Source organism: Oncorhynchus clarkii, chromosome 17 (genome assembly GCF_045791955.1).
Source record: "Oncorhynchus clarkii lewisi isolate Uvic-CL-2024 chromosome 17, UVic_Ocla_1.0, whole genome shotgun sequence".
In the NCBI taxonomy this organism is placed as follows: Eukaryota; Metazoa; Chordata; class Actinopteri; order Salmoniformes; family Salmonidae; genus Oncorhynchus; species Oncorhynchus clarkii.
In genome coordinates this window covers 9,590,434-9,609,289 of record NC_092163.1, presented here as the reverse complement: position 1 = coordinate 9,609,289, position 18,856 = coordinate 9,590,434, and the positions used below count along the sequence as shown (strand labels likewise).

General features: G+C 45.3%; 1 protein-coding gene across 1 annotated transcript; it reads left to right on the top strand.

Moving 5' to 3' along the window:
- Positions 1 to 286: 286 nt before the first annotated feature.
- LOC139369551 (epsin-3-like) lies at positions 287 to 18,140 on the top strand. The gene is made up of 11 exons (XM_071108796.1): positions 287 to 434; positions 3,544 to 3,702; positions 5,298 to 5,381; positions 7,904 to 8,243; positions 10,196 to 10,314; positions 10,806 to 10,892; positions 12,179 to 12,313; positions 16,039 to 16,150; positions 16,259 to 16,519; positions 16,674 to 16,907; positions 17,863 to 18,140. Exons 1-11 carry the CDS (start codon positions 366 to 368, stop codon positions 18,138 to 18,140), a joined length of 1,878 nt encoding a protein of 625 aa, XP_070964897.1. The 5' UTR covers positions 287 to 365.
- Positions 18,141 to 18,856: the final 716 nt, after the last annotated feature.

Sequence of the window (18,856 nt, the reverse complement as noted above, 5' to 3'; positions counted from 1 at the left end):
ATTTAACAGTTGAAGTGTTTAGTAGTCATATTACTTTGATAATTAGCTAATTAACTAAGGAGCAGTTGAGTTGATGATGATTGACTTGTATTAACACATTTTAATTGTTATTTTAGAATTTAATTGTCTGACTATCGCTCTGTTTCTTTTGTCTTTCTCTCCATTCTCCTTCTCTCCCTCCCTATCCCCCTCTCTCTGTCTCTCTCTTCTAGTGGTGCCTCTGACCCCCTCTCTAAAGAGCGGAGACTACCGCCTCAACTACCTCCCTCCTCCTCCCTTTCATCCCAACCCCCTTACCCCACCCCCTCTAACATTTACCTTACACCCCTAACGCCCCTCCACCCCCCCCCCCAACACGAGTCACCATGACGACCTCAGCGTTGCGTCGCCAGGTGAAGAACATCGTTCACAACTACTCTGAGGCAGAGATCAAGGTGACTGTAACTAACTCTACTATATTTTATTCTTTCCTTCTGTGTGTTGTAGAAAGTTGTGTTATCCTGGTGTGTTCCAAGCTGAGGGCCCCGGCTGGATTATTTAGGTAATAACACTGTGGTGTAATGTCAGGTAGCGCTGTGGTGTAATGTCAGGTAACGCTGTGGTGTAATGTAATGTCAGGTAACGCTGTGGTGTAATGTCAGGTAGCGCTGTGGTGTAATGTAATGTCAGGTAACACTGTGGTGTAATGTAATGTCAGGTAGCGCTGTGGTGTAATGTAATGTCAGGTAGCGCTGTGGTGTAATGTAATGTCAGGTAGCGCTGTGGTGTAATGTAATGTCAGGTAACACTGTGGTGTATTGTCAGGTAACACTGTGGTGTAATGTCAGGTAGCGCTGTGGTGTAATGTAATGTCAGGTAGCGCTGTGGTGTAATGTAATGTCAGGTAGCGCTGTGGTGTAATGTAATGTCAGGTAGCACTGTGGTGTAATGTCAGGTAGCACTGTGGTGTAATGTAATGTCGGGTAACACTGTGGTGTAATGTAATGTCGGGTAACACTGTGGTGTAATGTAATGTCAGGTAACACTGGTGTAATGTCAGGTAACACTGTGGTGTAATGTAATGTCAGGTAGCACTGTGGTGTAATGTAATGTCAGGTAGCGCTGTGGTGTAATGTAATGTCAGGTAGCGCTGTGGTGTAATGTAATGTCAGGTAGCGCTGTGGTGTAATGTAATGTCAGGTAGCGCTGTGGTGTAATGTAATGTCAGGTAACACTGTGGTGTAATGTCAGGTAGCACTGTGGTGTAATGTCAGGTAGCGCTGTGGTGTAATGTCAGGTAACACTGTGGTGTAATGTAATGTCAGGTAGCACTGTGGTGTAATGTAATGTCAGGTAGCACTGTGGTGTAATGTAATGTCAGGTAACACTGTGGTGTAATGTAATGTCAGGTAACACTGGTGTAATGTCAGGTAACACTGTGGTGTAATGTAATGTCAGGTAGCACTGTGGTGTAATGTAATGTCAGGTAGCGCTGTGGTGTAATGTAATGTCAGGTAGCGCTGTGGTGTAATGTAATGTCAGGTAGCGCTGTGGTGTAATGTAATGTCAGGTAGCGCTGTGGTGTAATGTAATGTCAGGTAACACTGTGGTGTAATGTCAGGTAGCACTGTGGTGTAATGTCAGGTAGCGCTGTGGTGTAATGTCAGGTAACACTGTGGTGTATTGTCAGGTAACACTGTGGTGTAATGTCAGGTAGCGCTGTGGTGTAATGTAATGTCAGGTAGCGCTGTGGTGTAATGTAATGTCAGGTAGCGCTGTGATGTAATGTAATGTCAGGTAACACTGTGGTGTAATGTCAGGTAGCACTGTGGTGTAATGTCAGGTAGCACTGTGGTGTAATGTCAGGTAGCACTGTGGTGTAATGTAATGTCAGGTAACACTGTGGTGTAATGTAATGTCAGGTAACACTGTGGTGTAATGTAATGTCAGGTAACACTGTGGTGTAATGTCAGGTAGCACTGTGGTGTAATGTAATGTCAGGTAGCACTGTGGTGTAATGTAATGTCAGGTAACACTGTGGTGTAATGTCAGGTAGCACTGTGGTGTAATGTAATGTCAGGTAGCACTGTGGTGTAATGTAATGTCAGGTAGCACTGTGGTGTAATGTAATGTCAGGTAACACTGTGGTGTAATGTAATGTCAGGTAGCACTGTGGTGTAATGTAATGTCCGGTAGCACTGTGGTGTAATGTAATGTCAGGTAACACTGTGGTGTAATGTAATGTCAGGTAACACTGTGGTGTAATGTAATGTCAGGTAGCACTGTGGTGTAATGTAATGTCCGGTAGCACTGTGGTGTAATGTCAGGTAACACTGTGGTGTCATGTCAGGTAACACTGTGGTGTAATGTAATGTCAGGTAACACTGTGGTGTACTGTAATGTCAGGTAACACTGTGGTGTAATGTAATGTCAGGTAACACTGTGGTGTAATGTAATGTCAGGTAGCACTGTGGTGTAATGTAATGTCAGGTAGCACTGTGGTGTAATGTAATGTCAGGTAGCACTGTGGTGTAATGTAATGTCAGGTAACACTGTGGTGTAATGTAATGTCAGGTAGCACTGTGGTGTAATGTAATGTCCGGTAGCACTGTGGTGTAATGTAATGTCAGGTAACACTGTGGTGTAATGTCAGGTAACACTGTGGTGTAATGTAATGTCAGGTAGCACTGTGGTGTAATGTAATGTCAGGTAGCACTGTGGTGTAATGTCAGGTAACACTGTGGTGTCATGTCAGGTAACACTGTGGTGTAATGTAATGTCAGGTAACACTGTGGTGTACTGTAATGTCAGGTAACACTGTGGTGTAATGTAATGTCAGGTAACACTGTGGTGTAATGTAATGTCAGGTAGCACTGTGGTGTAATGTAATGTCAGGTAGCACTGTGGTGTAATGTCAGGTAACACTGTGGTGTCATGTCAGGTAACACTGTGGTGTACTGTAATGTCAGGTAACACTGTGGTGTAATGTCAGGTAACACTGTGGTGTCATGTCAGGTAACACTGTGGTGTACTGTAATGTCAGGTAGCACTGTGGTGTAATGTCCGGTAGCACTGTGGTGTAATGTAATGTAATGTCAGGTAACACTGTGGTGTCATGTCAGGTAACACTGTGGTGTAATGTAATGTCAGGTAGCACTGTGGTGTAATGTAATGTCAGGTAGCACTGTGGTGTAATGTAATGTCAGGTAGCACTGTGGTGTAATGTAATGTCAGGTAGCACTGTGGTGTAATGTCAGGTAGCACTGTGGTGTAATGTCAGGTAACACTGTGGTGTAATGTAATGTCAGGTAGCTTGCTATTCAGTTTGATGGTCCCGTACTCAGCTATGCATTGATACATGTTCATTAATGATTTATTGACTACTTACAAAGCCTTTCTACACTATTGGTAGCCCCGACCTTTCACACCTGCTACACTGGGGCGTTGAGAAGGCAGCCCATCATTATAGGTCAAATGTTAGCAGAAGTTGTACCCCCCCCTCTTCTAAACCTGGTGTGTGATACTACATTCTCTCATTCCAATACCCGTCCCTCCCTCAACCAGGTGCGCGAGGCGACGTCCAACGACCCGTGGGGCCCCTCCTCCTCGCTGATGTCAGAGATCGCTGACCTCACCTTTAACGTGGTGGCGTTTGCTGAGGTCATGGGCATGGTCTGGAAACGCCTCAACGACCACGGGAAGAACTGGAGACACGTCTACAAGGTGAACACCTTTAAAGAGACACCATTTACATCTACAAGGTGAACACCTTTAAATAGACACCATTTACATCTACAAGGTGAACACCTTTAAAGAGACACCATTTACATCTACAAGGTGAACACCTTTAAAGAGACACCATTTACATCTACAAGGTGAACACCTTTAAATAGACACCATTTACATCTACAAGGTCAACACCTTTTAAAGAGACACCATTTACATCTACAAGGTGAACACCTTTAAATAGACACCATTTACATCTACAAGGTCAACACCTTTAAATAGACACCATTTACATCTACAAGGTGAACACCTTTAAATAGACACCATTTACATCTACAAGGTGAACACCTTTTAAAGAGACACCATTTACATCTACAAGGTGAACACCTTTAAATAGACACCATTCACATCTACAAGGTCAACACCTTTAAATAGACACCATTTACATCTACAAGGTGAACACCTTTAAATAGACACCATTTACATCTACAAGGTGAACACCTTTTAAAGAGACACCATTTACATCTACAAGGTGAACACCTTTAAATAGACACCATTCACATCTACAAGGTCAACACCTTTAAATAGACACCATTTACATCTACAAGGTGAACACCTTTAAATAGACACCATTTACATCTACAAGGTGAACACCTTTTAAAGAGACACCATTTACATCTACAAGGTGAACACCTTTAAATAGACACCATTTACATCTACAAGGTAAACACCTTTAAATAGACACCATTTACATCTACAAGGTGAACACCTTTAAATAGACACCATTTACATCTACAAGGTGAACACCTTTAAATAGACACCATTTACATCTACAAGGTGAACACCTTTAAATAGACACCATTTACATCTACAAGGTGAACACCTTTTAAAGAGGCACCATTTACATCTACAAGGTGAACACCTTTAAATAGGCACCATTTACATCTACAAGGTGAACACCTTTAAAGAGGCACCATTTACATCTACAAGGTCAACACCTTTAAAGAGACACCATTTACATCTACAAGGTGAACACCTTTTAAATAGACACCATTTACATCTACAAGGTAAACACCTTTAAATAGACACCATTTACAGCTACCATTTCCTGGTTGCTAAAATCCTAATAGTTTAAGTGGCAAAACAAGCAGCCATTGTATAGAGAACCCGTGTACCATCTAAACTGCTGTGAATTAGATTTTCCAGAACCAAAAAAATATTGTCCTTTCAACTGTTTGAAGCTGCTGTACAAAACCCAAAGTAAAATATGCACACACAAAAAAATGACTTAAGAGGGGAAGCGTAGAAATAGCGCACATAGAGCAGATCTACTGCTTCTGAGACTTGGCTTTCAATGAGAATGTGAATGTGGAATAGTTACATTTTCCAGCTTTAAATCAGTCTATTTTGGGTCTTGTTTTATTATCCTATTCCTGTGAGTTGGTACTCATTTTTATCATTCTATGCAGCTTTTATTATCTCTTATCTAGATATATATTTAAGTTTAAATGTTAGTTTAGTATGTACAGCATCTTGAGTTGTGGTGTCTGTATGAAATGTGCAGTAGAAATAAAGTTCTATTGTATGACTAGGCCCTGACGCTGCTCGACTACTTGATCAAGACCGGCTCGGAGAGAGTGGCTCAGCAGTGCCGCGAGAACGCATTCACCATACAGGTGGGTGGGGGAAACTGGGGTACGGTGGGGGAGGGTGTTCTGGCACAAAATGGCAGCGAGAACGCATTCACCATACAGGTGGGTGGGGGAAACTGGGGTACGGTGGGGAGGGTGTTCTGGCACAAAATGGCAGCGAGAACTCATTCACCATACAGGTGGGTGAGGGAAACTGGGGTACGGTGGGGGGGGGGGGGGTTCTGGCACAAAATGGCAGCGAGAACGCATTCACCATACAGGTGGGTGGGGGAAACTGGGGTACGGTGGGGAGGGTGTTCTGGCACAAAATAATATAAATGCTGCAGTGGACTCCTACTCTCCTCTCAGAGAAATAAAGGTGCTATCGAGAACCTTAAAGGGTTATTCGGCCGTCCTCTGAGGAGAACCCTTTTTAGTTTCAGGTAGAACCCTTTTGTGTTCCATGCAAAACCCTTTCCACAGAGGGTTCTACATGGAACCCAAAAGGGTTCTACCTGGAGCCAAAAAGGGTTCTACCTGGAACTAAAAAGGGTTCTACCTGGAACTAAAAAGGGTTCTCCTATGGGGACGGTCAAAGAATCCTTGATTAGCTCATTGTTATGGATGTATCCAAATAATTGTCACTAGAAAGCAGCATAAACAAATGCAGCTACTTTGCTTTTATTCTGGCTGCACTGTTCAACGTGACTGTAAGTTAGCCGTAGTTGGCTAGCTAGCCAGCAAGGGACCAGCACGTTGTCATCCAGGTACATGTCTAACCAACTATACATAGATACAGATCAAACCCTAGTTGGCTAGCTAGGTACATGTCTAACCAACTATACATAGATACAGATCAACCCTAGTTGGCTAGCTAGGTACATGTCTAACCAACTAGACATAGATACAGATCAACCCTAGTTGGCTAGCTAGGTACATGTCTAACCAACTAGACATAGATACAGATCAAACCCTAGTTGGCTAGCTAGGTACATGTCTAACCAACTAGACATAGATACAGATCAACCCTAGTTGGCTAGCTAGGTACATGTCTAACCAACTAGACATAGATACAGATCAAACCCTAGTTGGCTAGCTAGGTACATGTCTAACCAACTAGACATAGATACAGATCAAACCCTAGTTGGCTAGCTAGGTACATGTCTAACCAACTAGACATAGATACAGATCAAACCCTAGTTGGCTAGCTAGCCAGCAAGGGACCAGCACGTTGTCAGCCAGGTACATGTCTAACCAACTATCCATAGATACAGATCAAACCCTAGTTGGCTAGCTAGCCAGCAAGGGACCAGCACGTTGTCAGCCAGGTACATGTCTAACCAACTATCCATAGATACAGATCAACCCTAGTTGGCTAGCTAGCCAGCAAGGGACCAGCACGTTGTCATCCAGGTACATGTCTAACCAACTATCCATAGATACAGATCAAACCCTAGTTGGCTAGCTAGCCAGCAAGGGACCAGCACGTTGTCATCCAGGTACATGTCTAACCAACTAGACATAGATACAGATCAAACCGTAGTTGGCTAGCTAGCCAGCAAGGGACCAGACCGTTGTCAGCCAGGTACATGTCTAACCAACTATCCATAGATACAGATCAAACCCTAGTTGGCTAGCTAGCCAGCAAGGGACCAGACCGTTGTCAGCCAGGTACATGTCTAACCAACTAGACATAGATACAGATCAAACCCTAGTTGGCTAGCTAGCCAGCAAGGGGCCAGACCGTTGTCAGCCAGGTACATGTCTAACCAACTAGACATAGATACAGATCAAACCCTAGTTGGCTAGCTAGGTACATGTCTAACCAACTAGACATAGATACAGATCAAACCCTAGTTGGCTAGCCAGGTACATGTCTAACCAACTATACATAGATACAGATCAAACCCTAGTTGGCTAGCTAGGTACATGTCTAACCAACTATACATAGATACAGATCAAACCCTAGTTGGCTAGCTAGCCAGTAAGGGACCAGACCGTTGTCAGCCAGGTACATGTCTAACCAACTATACATAGATACAGATCAAACCGTAGTTGGCTAGCTAGGTACATGTCTAACCAACTATACATAGATACAGATCAAACCCTAGTTGGCTAGCTAGGTACATGTCTAACCAACTATACATAGATACAGAACAAACCCTAGTTGGCTAGCTAGCCAGCAAGGGACCAGAACGTTGTCAGCCAGGTACATGTCTAACCAACTATCCATAGATACAGATCAAACCCTAGTTGGCTAGCTAGCCAGCAAGGGACCAGACCGTTGTCAGCCAGGTAAACGCCTTTATGGCTCATAGAACCAACTATTGGGTCGCATCCATAAGTACAGAACAAAAAGGACTGGCTACCGAACCGATATAACGAGCCGGCTTGGATAGCAACCCTAGATTTGTGTCGGGACTATTATCTTGTGGACGGATGAAATAGTATGAATAATTTCATCAAAACAACGTTTTTAATGAAAATATGTCAATCATTATGTGTATATGATATAATGCAAAGGAATGAATGTAATATTAAATCCTCATCATCATGTCTCCGTGTAGACGCTGCGGGACTTCCAGTACATGGACCGGGACGGCCGGGACCAGGGGGGCAACGTGAGGGAGAAGGCCCGCCAGCTGGTGTCTCTACTCAGGGACGAGGAACGGCTCAGACTGGAGAGGAGCCAGGCGTTGACCACTAAAGAACGCATGACGGCTGGAACAGGGGGAGGAGGAGGGACGGGGGGAGGAGGAGGAGGGACGGGGGGAGGAGGAGGAGGGATGGGACATGGAGTGGTACCTCCAGCGTACCAACCAGGGCGAAGGACCAGCCAGCCAAATATGGCAGCTCACTACGGGGAAGAGTTCATCCGCTCCCGGGGCTCGCCCTCCTCCTTTAACTGTGAGTGTAGACATTAATACTTCCCCTTTAACTGTGAGTGTAGACATTAATACTTCCCCTTTAACTGTGAGTGTAGACATTAATACTTCCCCTTTAACTGTGAGTGTAGACATTAATACTTCCCCTTTAACTGTGAGTGTAGACATTAATACTTCCCCTTTAACTGTGAGTGTAGACATTAATACTTCCCCTTTAACTGTGAGTGTAGACAGCTGGCCGGTGTAGAACATTTCCCCCTTGTCACCAAAAGAGATGCACAATCGAGAGCATCCTGGCGGGCTGACACCGCCTGGTATGGCAACTGCACCGCCCTTCCCCTTTAACTGTGAGTGTAGCTACCTTATATAAATGTTATTAATACTTCCCCTTTAACTGTGAGTGTAGACATTAATACTTCCCCTTTAACTGTGAGTGTAGACTTTAACATTTCCCCTTTAACTGTGAGTGTAGACTTTAACATTTCCCCTTTAACTGTGAGTGTAGACTTTAACATTTCCCCTTTAACTGTGAGTGTAGACATTAATACTTCCCCTTTAACTGTGAGTGTAGACTTTAACACTTCCCCTTTAACCGTGAGTGTAGACATTAATACTTCCCCTTTAACTGTGAGTGTAGACATTAATACTTCCCCTTTAACTGTGAGTGTAGACATTAACACTTCCCCTTTAACTGTGAGTGTAGACATTAATACTTCCCCTTTAACTGTGAGTGTAGACATTAATACTTCCCCTTTAACTGTGAGTGTAGACATCAACGCTTCCCCTTTAACTGTGAGTGTAGACATTAATACTTCCCCTTTAACTGTGAGTGTAGACTTTAACACTTCCCCTTTAACTGTGAGTGTAGACATTAATACTTCCCCTTTAACTGTGAGTGTAGACATCAACGCTTCCCCTTTAACTGTGAGTGTAGACATTAATACTTCCCCTTTAACTGTGAGTGTAGACATTAATACTTCCCCTTTAACTGTGAGTGTAGACTTTAACACTTCCCCTTTAACTGTGAGTGTAGACATTAATACTTCCCCTTTAACTGTGAGTGTAGACATCAACGCTTCCCCTTTAACTGTGAGTGTAGACATTAATACTTCCCCTTTAACTGTGAGTGTAGACATTAATACTTCCCCTTTAACTGTGAGTGTAGACTTTAACGCTTCCCCTTTAACTGTGAGTGTAGACATTAATACTTCCCCTTTAACTGTGAGTGTAGACATTAATACTTCCCCTTTAACTGTGAGTGTAGACTTTAATACTTCCCCTTTAACTGTGAGTGTAGACATTAATACTTCCCCTTTAACTGTGAGTGTAGACATTAATACTTCCCCTTTAACTGTGAGTGTAGACTTTAATACTTCCCCTTTAACTGTGAGTGTAGACATTAATACTTCCCCTTTAACTGTGAGTGTAGACTTTAATACTTCCCCTTTAACTGTGAGTGTAGACATTAATACTTCCCCTTTAACTGTGAGTGTAGACATTAATACTTCCCCTTTAACTGTAAGTGTAGACTTTAATACTTCCCCTTTAACTGTAAGTGTAGACTTTAATACTTCCCCTTTAACTGTGAGTGTAGACATTAATACTTCCCCTTTAACTGTGAGTGTAGACATTAATACTTCCCCTTTAACTGTGAGTGTAGACTTTAATACCATCCCTTTAGTGTAGTACCACATTCAGAATGATACTTTATAGACTTTTACTTCACCTGTGTGTGCTCATTTTAAACCTCTCATTTAACTGAGTATATTCAAGCACGACCACACAACTTCATGCACACACACAGCACAAATGGAGTCTGGACAATCAATGAAATAGATTAAAGCTATGAATAACACAAGACAACTGACTAATATTATCCTCTCTATATCTGTTTCTGTCTCCCTTGTTTCTCTCTCTGTCTCTCTCGCTCTCTCCCTCCCCCAACTCTCCCCCATCTCTCTCTCTCTCCCCCAGCCTCTTCATCCTCTCCTCGTGAAGCGTCTGATCTAGAACAGGCCCGCCCCCAGACCAGCGGAGAGGAGGAGCTACAGTTACAGCTGGCCCTGGCCATGAGCAGAGAGGAGAGTGAGAAGGTGAAACACACACACACATTCTGAAGTGTGAGTCAGTGAGGTGGGCTGGACTCCTACACCTCCTCTCAGAGTGCATCTGTCATATCAGCGATATCACCAGCTCAATGAGCTCAACAGCACCACTGTGTGGTGGGACAGACGACACACAGCTGCTGGGGTGTATTAACTAGGGCCCAAAGGGAAGCAAACGTTGGGGGGGGGACTACATGAACTTGTCCAATAGGAAAAGCTTGTTTTTGTTTTTACGTTGCAAAAACATGTAGCTACCGTGTGCACTAATGAATACAACCCTGCTGTGTCCGTTCCTTAGCAGTGATGTGGGAAAGTGTGTTGCTGTGGTTACCCTCTTACTCCCTAGGTTCATACTGCAGATGGTCTCTCTCCTCTCTGTCTCCTCTCTTCTCTCTCTCTCTCTCTATTTCTCTCTCCTGATTAATGCTGAATGGTCATTGGTTAGTCAGATGTTAATCACTGACACAACCCCTCTTCAGCTGGCCCCACCTCCTCCCATTGCTATGGAGACAGATGACACACAGCTCCAGATAGCTCTGAGCCTTAGCAAAGAGGAGCACGAGCAGGTATACACACACACACACACACACACACTGCAGATTGTCCCTCCTCTGCCTGCTTCACCAGTGTGTATATGGTAACCTCCTGCAGTGCCATGTGAATCCTGTCCTCTAACTAACTATTCTGTCCCCCGCCAGATTCCATCCTTACCTCTGTCGGCTCCTTCTCCTAGTTTAATCTACCATATTCCCTTCATCCCTTCCTCCCTCTCCTCCTCCTCATCCCTCCCTCTCCTCCTCCTCATCCCTCCCTCTCCCTCTCCTCCTCTCCCTCCTCTCCCTCTCTCCTCTCTTCCTTTCCCTCCCTCTCCTCCTCCTCATCCCTCCCTCTCCCTCTCCTCCTCTCCCTTCTCTTCCTCTCTCCTCTCTTCCTTTCCCTCCCTCTCCTCATCCCTCCCTCTCCTCCTCCTCATCCCTCCCTCTCCCTCTCCTCCTCTCCCTTCTCTCCCTCTCTCCTCTCTTCCTTTCCCTCCCTCTCCTCATCCCTCCCTCTCCTCCTCCTCATCCCTCCCTCTCCTCATCCCTCCCTCTCCTCCTCCTCATCCCTCCCTCTCCCTCTCCTCCTCTCCCTCTCTCCTCTCTTCCTTTCCCTCCCTCTCCTCCCTCCCTCCCTCCTCTCCTCCACTCCATCCTCTCCTCATCTTCTCCACTCCCTCTCCTCCTCTCCCTCTCTCCTCTCACTCCCTCCTCTCCTCCACGCCCTCCTCCTCTCCCTCCCTCCCTCCTCTTCTCCTCTCCCTCTCTCCTCTCCTCCTCCACTCCCTTCTCCTCTCTCTCCCTCCTCTTCTCCTCTCCTCTCCTCCTCCACTCCCTCCCTCCTCTTCTCCTCTCCCTCCCTCCTCTCCTCATCCTTTTCCCTCCCTCTCCTCCCTCTCTCCTCCTCTCCTCTCCTCTCCTCTCCTCTCCTCTCCTCTCCTCTCCTCTCCTCTCCTCTCCTCCTCCTCCCTCCCTCCTCTTCTCCTCCTCCTCCTCTCCCCTCCCCCCTCTCCTCCCTCCTCCTCTCCCTCCCTCCTCTACTCCTCTCCCTCCTCTCCTCCCTCCTCTTCTCCTCTCCCTCCTCTCCTCCTCCTCCTCCTCCCTCCCTCCTCTCCATTACATATGGTTGAGGTGACCTTAACTTTGTCCTTCTGCTTCCTCTTCACTGGCTGATAATATCAATCCCTTTTCCTTTCTATCTTTCTTTCTAACAGTTCAGTTGCTTTCCTAAAATATAGTTAAAAGAACTGTAATGTGTGTGTGTGTGTGTGTGTGTGTGTGTGTGTGTGTGTCATGTCTGCATCGTGTGTCCACAGTGTCTCCATGGAAACTGTGTTGATGATGTCACCTGGCCGCCTCTGCAGGACCAGCGGTGTCTCCAAGGAGACGAGTCGTTTTTGCAGAGAGCCCTGGACGAGAACAGAAGGGACAGTCACACAGGGACAGGGGAGGTGAGTGGGGAGGTAAGGGGGTGTGAGGGGAGGTGAGGGGGTGTGTAAGGGGGTGTGAGGGGAGGTGAGGGGGGGTGTGTGAGTGACACAGAGAGACAGAGAAGCGATTCCCAAACCTTACATAACAAAGCCATCACCCACAGAGAGATGAGCATGGAGAAGAGTCCCCTTAGCAAGCTGGTCCTGGGACTCTGTTCATAAACACACCACACAGACAGAGCCCCAGGACAGCAACACAATTAGACAAAACAAAAAGATAATTACTTGACACATTGGAAAGAATTAACAAAAAAAACAGAGCAAACTAGACTGCTATTTGGCCCTAAACAGAGAGTACACAGCGGCAGAATACCTGACCACTGTGACTGACCCAACCTTAAGGAAAGCTTTGACTATGTACAGACTCAGTGAGCATAGCCTTGCTATTGAGAAAGGCCGCCGTAGGCAGACATGGCTCTCAAGGGAAGACAGGCTATGTGCTCACTGCCCACAAAATGAGGTGGAAACTGAGCTGCACTTCCTAACCTCCTGCCAAATGTATGACCATATTAGAGAGACATATTTCCCTCAGATTACACAGATCCACAAAGAATTTGAAAACAAATCCAATTTTGATAAACTCCAATATCTACTGGGTGAAAGAAAAGGGCAACCAGTGAAGAACAAACACCATTGTAAATACAACCCATATTTATGTTTATTTATTTTCCCTTTTGTACTTTAACCATTTATACATTGTTACAACACTGTATATATACATAATGACATTTGTAACTTTTGTGAGTGTAATGTTTACTGTTTACTTTTGTATATCATCTACTTCACTTGGAGAGGGAGAGGGAGGGAGGGAGGGAGGGAGAAAGAGAGAGAGATATGCTTTGTTATGATTCTGAAGGTCAGATAGCTGCGTTGTGGGGGATCATTTCAGCTTGTTTTATCTTGTTGTTGATACCATGTTGTCTTGTTGTTGATACCATGTTGTCTTGTGTTGTCTTGTTGTTGATACCATGTTGTCTTGTTTTGTCTTGTTGTTGATACCATGTTATCTTGTGTTGTCTTGTTGTTGATACCATGTTGTCTTGTTGTTGATACCATGTTGTCTTGTGTTGTCTTGTTGTTGATACCATGTTGTCTTGTTTTGTCTTGTTGATACCATGTTATCTTGTGTTGTCTTGTTGTTGATACCATGTTGTCTTGTTTTGTCTTGTTGTTGATACCATGTTATCTTGTGTTGTCTTGTTGTTGATACCATGTTGTGTTGTCTTGTTGTTGATACCATGTTGTCTTGTTGTTGATACCATGTTATCTTGTGTTGTCTTGTTGTTGATACCATGTTGTCTTGTTTTGTCTTGTTGTTGATCCCATGTTGTCTTGTTGTTGATACCATGTTGTCTTGTTGTTGGTACCATGTTGTCTTGTGTTGTCTTGTTGTTGATACCATGTTGTCTTGTTGTTGATACCATGTTGTCTTGTTGTTGATACCATGTTGTCTTGTTGTTGATACCATGTTATCTTGTTGTTGATACCATGTTATCTCGTGTTGTCTTGTTGTTGATACCATGTTGTCTTGTTTTGTCTTGTTGTTGATACCATGTTGTCTTGTTGTTGATACCATGTTGTCTTGTTGTTGATACCATGTTATCTTGTTGTTGATACCATGTTATCTTGTGTTGTCTTGTTGTTGATACTATGTTGTTTTGTCTTGTTGTTGATACCATGTTGTCTTGTTGATACCATGTTATCTTGTGTTGTCTTGTTTTGTCTTGTTGTTGATACCATGTTGTCTTGTTGTTGATACCATGTTGTCTTGTTGTTGATACCATGTTATCTTGTGTTGTCTTGTTGTTGATAACATGTTGTTTTGTCTTGTTGTTGATACCATGTTGTCTTGTTGTTGATACCATGTTGTCTTGTTTTGTCTTGTTGTTGATACCATGTTGTCTTGTTGTTGATACCATGTAATCTTGTTTTGTCTTGTTGTTGATACCATGTTGTCTTGTTTTGTCTTGTTGTTGATACCATGTTGTATTGTTGTTGATACCATGTTGTCTTGTTGTTGATACCATGTTGTCTTGTGTTGTCTTGTTGTTGATACCATGTTGTCTTGTTTTGTCTTGTTGATACCATGTTGTCTTGTTGTTGATACCATGTTGTCTTGTTGTTGATACCATGTTATCTTGTGTTGTCTTGTTGTTGATACCATGTTGTCTTGTTTTGTCTTGTTGTTGATACCATGTTATCTTGTGTTGTCTTGTTGTTGATACCATGTTGTCTTGTGTTGTCTTGTTGTTGATACCATGTTGTCTTGTTGTTGATACCATGTTATCTTGTTTTGTCTTGTTGTTGATACCATATTGTCTTGTTGTTGATACCATGTTATCTTGTGTTGTCTTGTTGTTGATACCATGTTGTCTTGTTTTGTCTTGTTGTTGATCCCATGTTGTCTTGTTGTTGGTACCATGTTGTCTTGTGTTGTCTTGTTGTTGATACCATGTTGTCTTGTTGTTGATACCATGTTGTCTTGTTGTTGATACCATGTTGTCTGGTTGTTGATACCATGTTATCTTGTGTTGTCTTGTTGTTGATACTATGTTGTCTTGTGTTGTCTTGTTGTTGATACCATGTTGTCTTGTTGTTGATACCATGTTGTCTTGTTGTTGATACCATGTTGTCTTGTTGTTGATACCATGTTATCTTGTGTTGTCTTGTTGTTGATACTATGTTGTCTTGTTTTGTCTTGTTGTTGATACCATGTTGTCTTGTTGTTGATACCATGTTATCTTGTGTTGTCTTGTTTTGTCTTGTTGTTGATACCATGTTGTCTTGTTGTTGATACCATGTTGTCTTGTTGATACCATGTTATCTTGTGTTGTCTTGTTGTTGATAACATGTTGTCTTGTTTTGTCTTGTTGTTGATACCATGTTGGCTTGTTGTTGATACCATGTTGTCTTGTTTTGTCTTGTTGTTGATACCATGTTATCTTGTTGTTGATACCATGTTGTCTTGTTGATACCATGTTGTCTTGTTTTGTCTTGTTGTTGATACCATGTTGTCTTGTTTTGTCTTGTTGTTGATACCATGTTGTCTTGTTGTTGATACCATGTAATCTTGTTTTGTCTTGTTGTTGATACCATGTTGTCTTGTTTTGTCTTGTTGTTGATACCATGTTGTATTGTTGTTGATACCATGTTGTCTTGTTGATACCATGTTATCTTGTTTTGTCTTGTTGTTGATACCATGTTGTCTTGTTGTTGATACCATGTTGTCTTGTTGTTGATACCATGTTGTCTTGTTTTGTCTTGTTGTTGATACCATGTTGACTTGTTGATGATACCATGTTGTCTTGTTGTTGATATCATGTTATCTTGTTTTGTCTTGTTGTTGATACCATGTTGTCTTGTTTTGTCTTGTTGTTGATAGCATGTTGACTTGTTGTTGATACCATGTTGTCTTGTTGATACCATGTTGTCTTGTTTTGACTCGTCTATGCTGACATGGCAAAAATCCGCTAGTTAGCTAACCAACCGCTGTAACGATGTATTTGAGAGACAACAAGTGCTCATGGTGCAAAAGTATTTCTGGTTTGAATAAACATGTTGGTTTACATGTTGTGGACAATCTTAAGCCGGTCTGTTGTGCCCCATAGCTGCTGGACAATCAGCCCGTGACTCTGAAGGCAGCGTCTCCTTGACAACCAGATGTTTGTGATTCTGTTTCTCTCCAGTCCGCCATTTTGAATCTGGTGGATATCTTTGGCCCCTCTGAGGCTCCGCCCCCAGCTGACGACCTCTGGGACGCCCAGCCTGCTGTGACCTCTGACCCCTGGGACTCTGTGGGTGAGTGGTACACGCTCCCCCCCCCCACCCACACACACACACACACACACATGCTCTGCTATGAAAACTCTGCATTGCAAAACGTGCGCACTCTCTCTCTCTCAACAGCAGTCCACTCCAACACTCCTGTGATTGGTAGTCCCTGGAAGACCCGCCCCTCCTCCAGCAGCCCAGCCAATCCTTGGGCTCCGTCACGCTCTCCCACCTGGGAAGCTCCACCCACATCATCATCCAGCCCTGTCAATCACGGCTGGGAGAGCCCGCACCCTCTTACAGGGGACGGTACTGATAGGACGGATCCCTTCTCTGTCAGGGAGGAGGAGGAGTGTAAAGGAGAAGAGGGACCACCTCAACCTGGCAGTCCTACTGGTACACACACACACACACACACACACACACACACACACACACACACACACACACACACACACACACACACACACACTTGTTTGTCTTCCAGTATGTATATGTTGTGTTTATACTGCATGTTTTCCTGCTGATGTCATTACCTCCCCTTCCACAGGCCCAGACCTGTTTGGGGAGCGTGTCCTGTCCCCCGAGGTGAACGGGCGAGGGGGGGGCAGTCCGGAGATGTTTGACCTGTCCCGTCTCGCCCCCCCCCAGGGCTACGCGGCCCCCCGGATGTGTCGCACCCCAGAAGCCTTCCTGGGACCTACGGGGGCGTCGCTCGTCAACCTGGACGCACTCATCCCCCCTAATCCTCCTAGCAGGACCCACAACAACCCCTTCCTCTTAGGTGAGGAGATACACACACACACACACACACACACACACACACACACACACACACACACACACACACACACACACACACACACACACACACACACTCTCATCCCCCCTAATCCTCCTAGCAGGACCCACAACAACCCCTTCCTCTTAGGTGAGGAGATACACACTCACCCCCCCTAATCCTCCTAGCAGGACCCACAACAACCCCTTCCTCTTAGGTGAGGAGATACACACACACACACACACACACACACACACACTCACCCCCCTTAATCCTCCTAGCAGGACCCACATCAACCCCTTCCTCTTAGGTGAGGAGACACACACACACACACACACACACACACACACACACACACCCCCCCCCTAATCCTCCTAGCAGGACCCACATCAACCCCTTCCTCTTAGGTGAGGAGACACACACACACACACACACACACACACACACACTCACCCCCCTAATCCTCCTAGTAGGACCCACAACAACCCCTTCCTCTTAGGTGAGGAGACACACACACACACACACACACACACTCACCCCCCCTAATCCTCCTAGCAGGACCCACAACAACCCCTTCTTCTTAGGTGAGGACACACACACACACACATACACACACTCATCCCCCCTAATCCTCCTAGTAGGACCCACAACAACCCCTTCCTCTTAGGTGAGGAGACACACACACACACACACACACATACACACACTCATCCCCCCTAATCCTCCTAGTAGGACCCACAACAACCCTTTCCTCTTAGGTGAGGAGACACACACACACACACACACACACACACACACACACACACACCCCCTAATCCTCCTAGCAGGACCCACAACAACCCCTTCCTTTTAGGTGAGGAGACACACACACTCACACCTCTACTGTCAAAAAAATCAACTCACACTGCCAATGTCTAAATACTATAAGTTGGTGTTATAGATCTGTCTCTCTCTCCAGGTCTGAGTGTTCCCTCTCCCACCAACCCATTCCACTGTGACCAGCCCCGTCTCACACTCAACCAGATGCTCCGTCCCTGTTCCACCTCCCCACTCCCCCCTCACACCCTCCCCTACAGCCCCTCTCTCCCCCTCCCTCTCCCACACCACACCCAGCCCTCCCCCGGCCTCCTGGACCTCCCCTCTAACCTCCCCCATCCCCTCCTCCCCCTCTCCCCCGCCCCAGCCCACCGCGTCCCGCCCCAATCTCACACACACAGCCACAACCCCTTCCTCTGAGTCCTGAGGGGAGATGGAGAGGCAACTGGCTCTAAAACAACCCCTTCCTCTCAGGCCTGGGGAAACTGGCTCTACAACAACCCCTTCCTCTGAGGCCTGAGGGAAACTGGCTCTACAACAACCCCTTCCTCTGAGTCCTGAGGGAAACTGGCTCTACAACAACCCCTTCCTCTGAGACCTGAGGGAAACTGGCTCTACAACAACCCCTTCCTCTGAGCCCTGAGGGAAACTGGCTCTACAACAACCCCTTCCTCTGAGTCCTGAGGGAAACTGGCTCTACAACAACCCCTTCCTCTGAGGCCTGGGGGAAACTGGCTCTACAACAACCCCTTCCTCTGAGACCTGAGGGAAACTGGCTCTACAACAACCCCTTCCTCTGAGTCCTGAGGGAAACTGGCTCTACAACAACCCCTTCCTCTGAGACCTGGGGGAAACTGGCTCTACAACAACCCCTTCCTCTCAGGCCTGAGGGAAACTGGCTCTACAACAACCCCTTCCTCTCAGGCCTGAGGGAAACTGGCTCTACAACAACCCCTTCCTCTCAGGCCTGAGGGAAACTGGCTCTACAACAACCCCTTCCTCTGAGACCTGAGGGAAACTGGCTCTACAACAACCCCTTCCTCTGAGTCCTGAGGGAAACTGGCTCTACAACAACCCCTTCCTCTGAGCCCTGAGGGAAACTGGCTCTACAACAACCCCTTCCTCTCAGGCCTGAG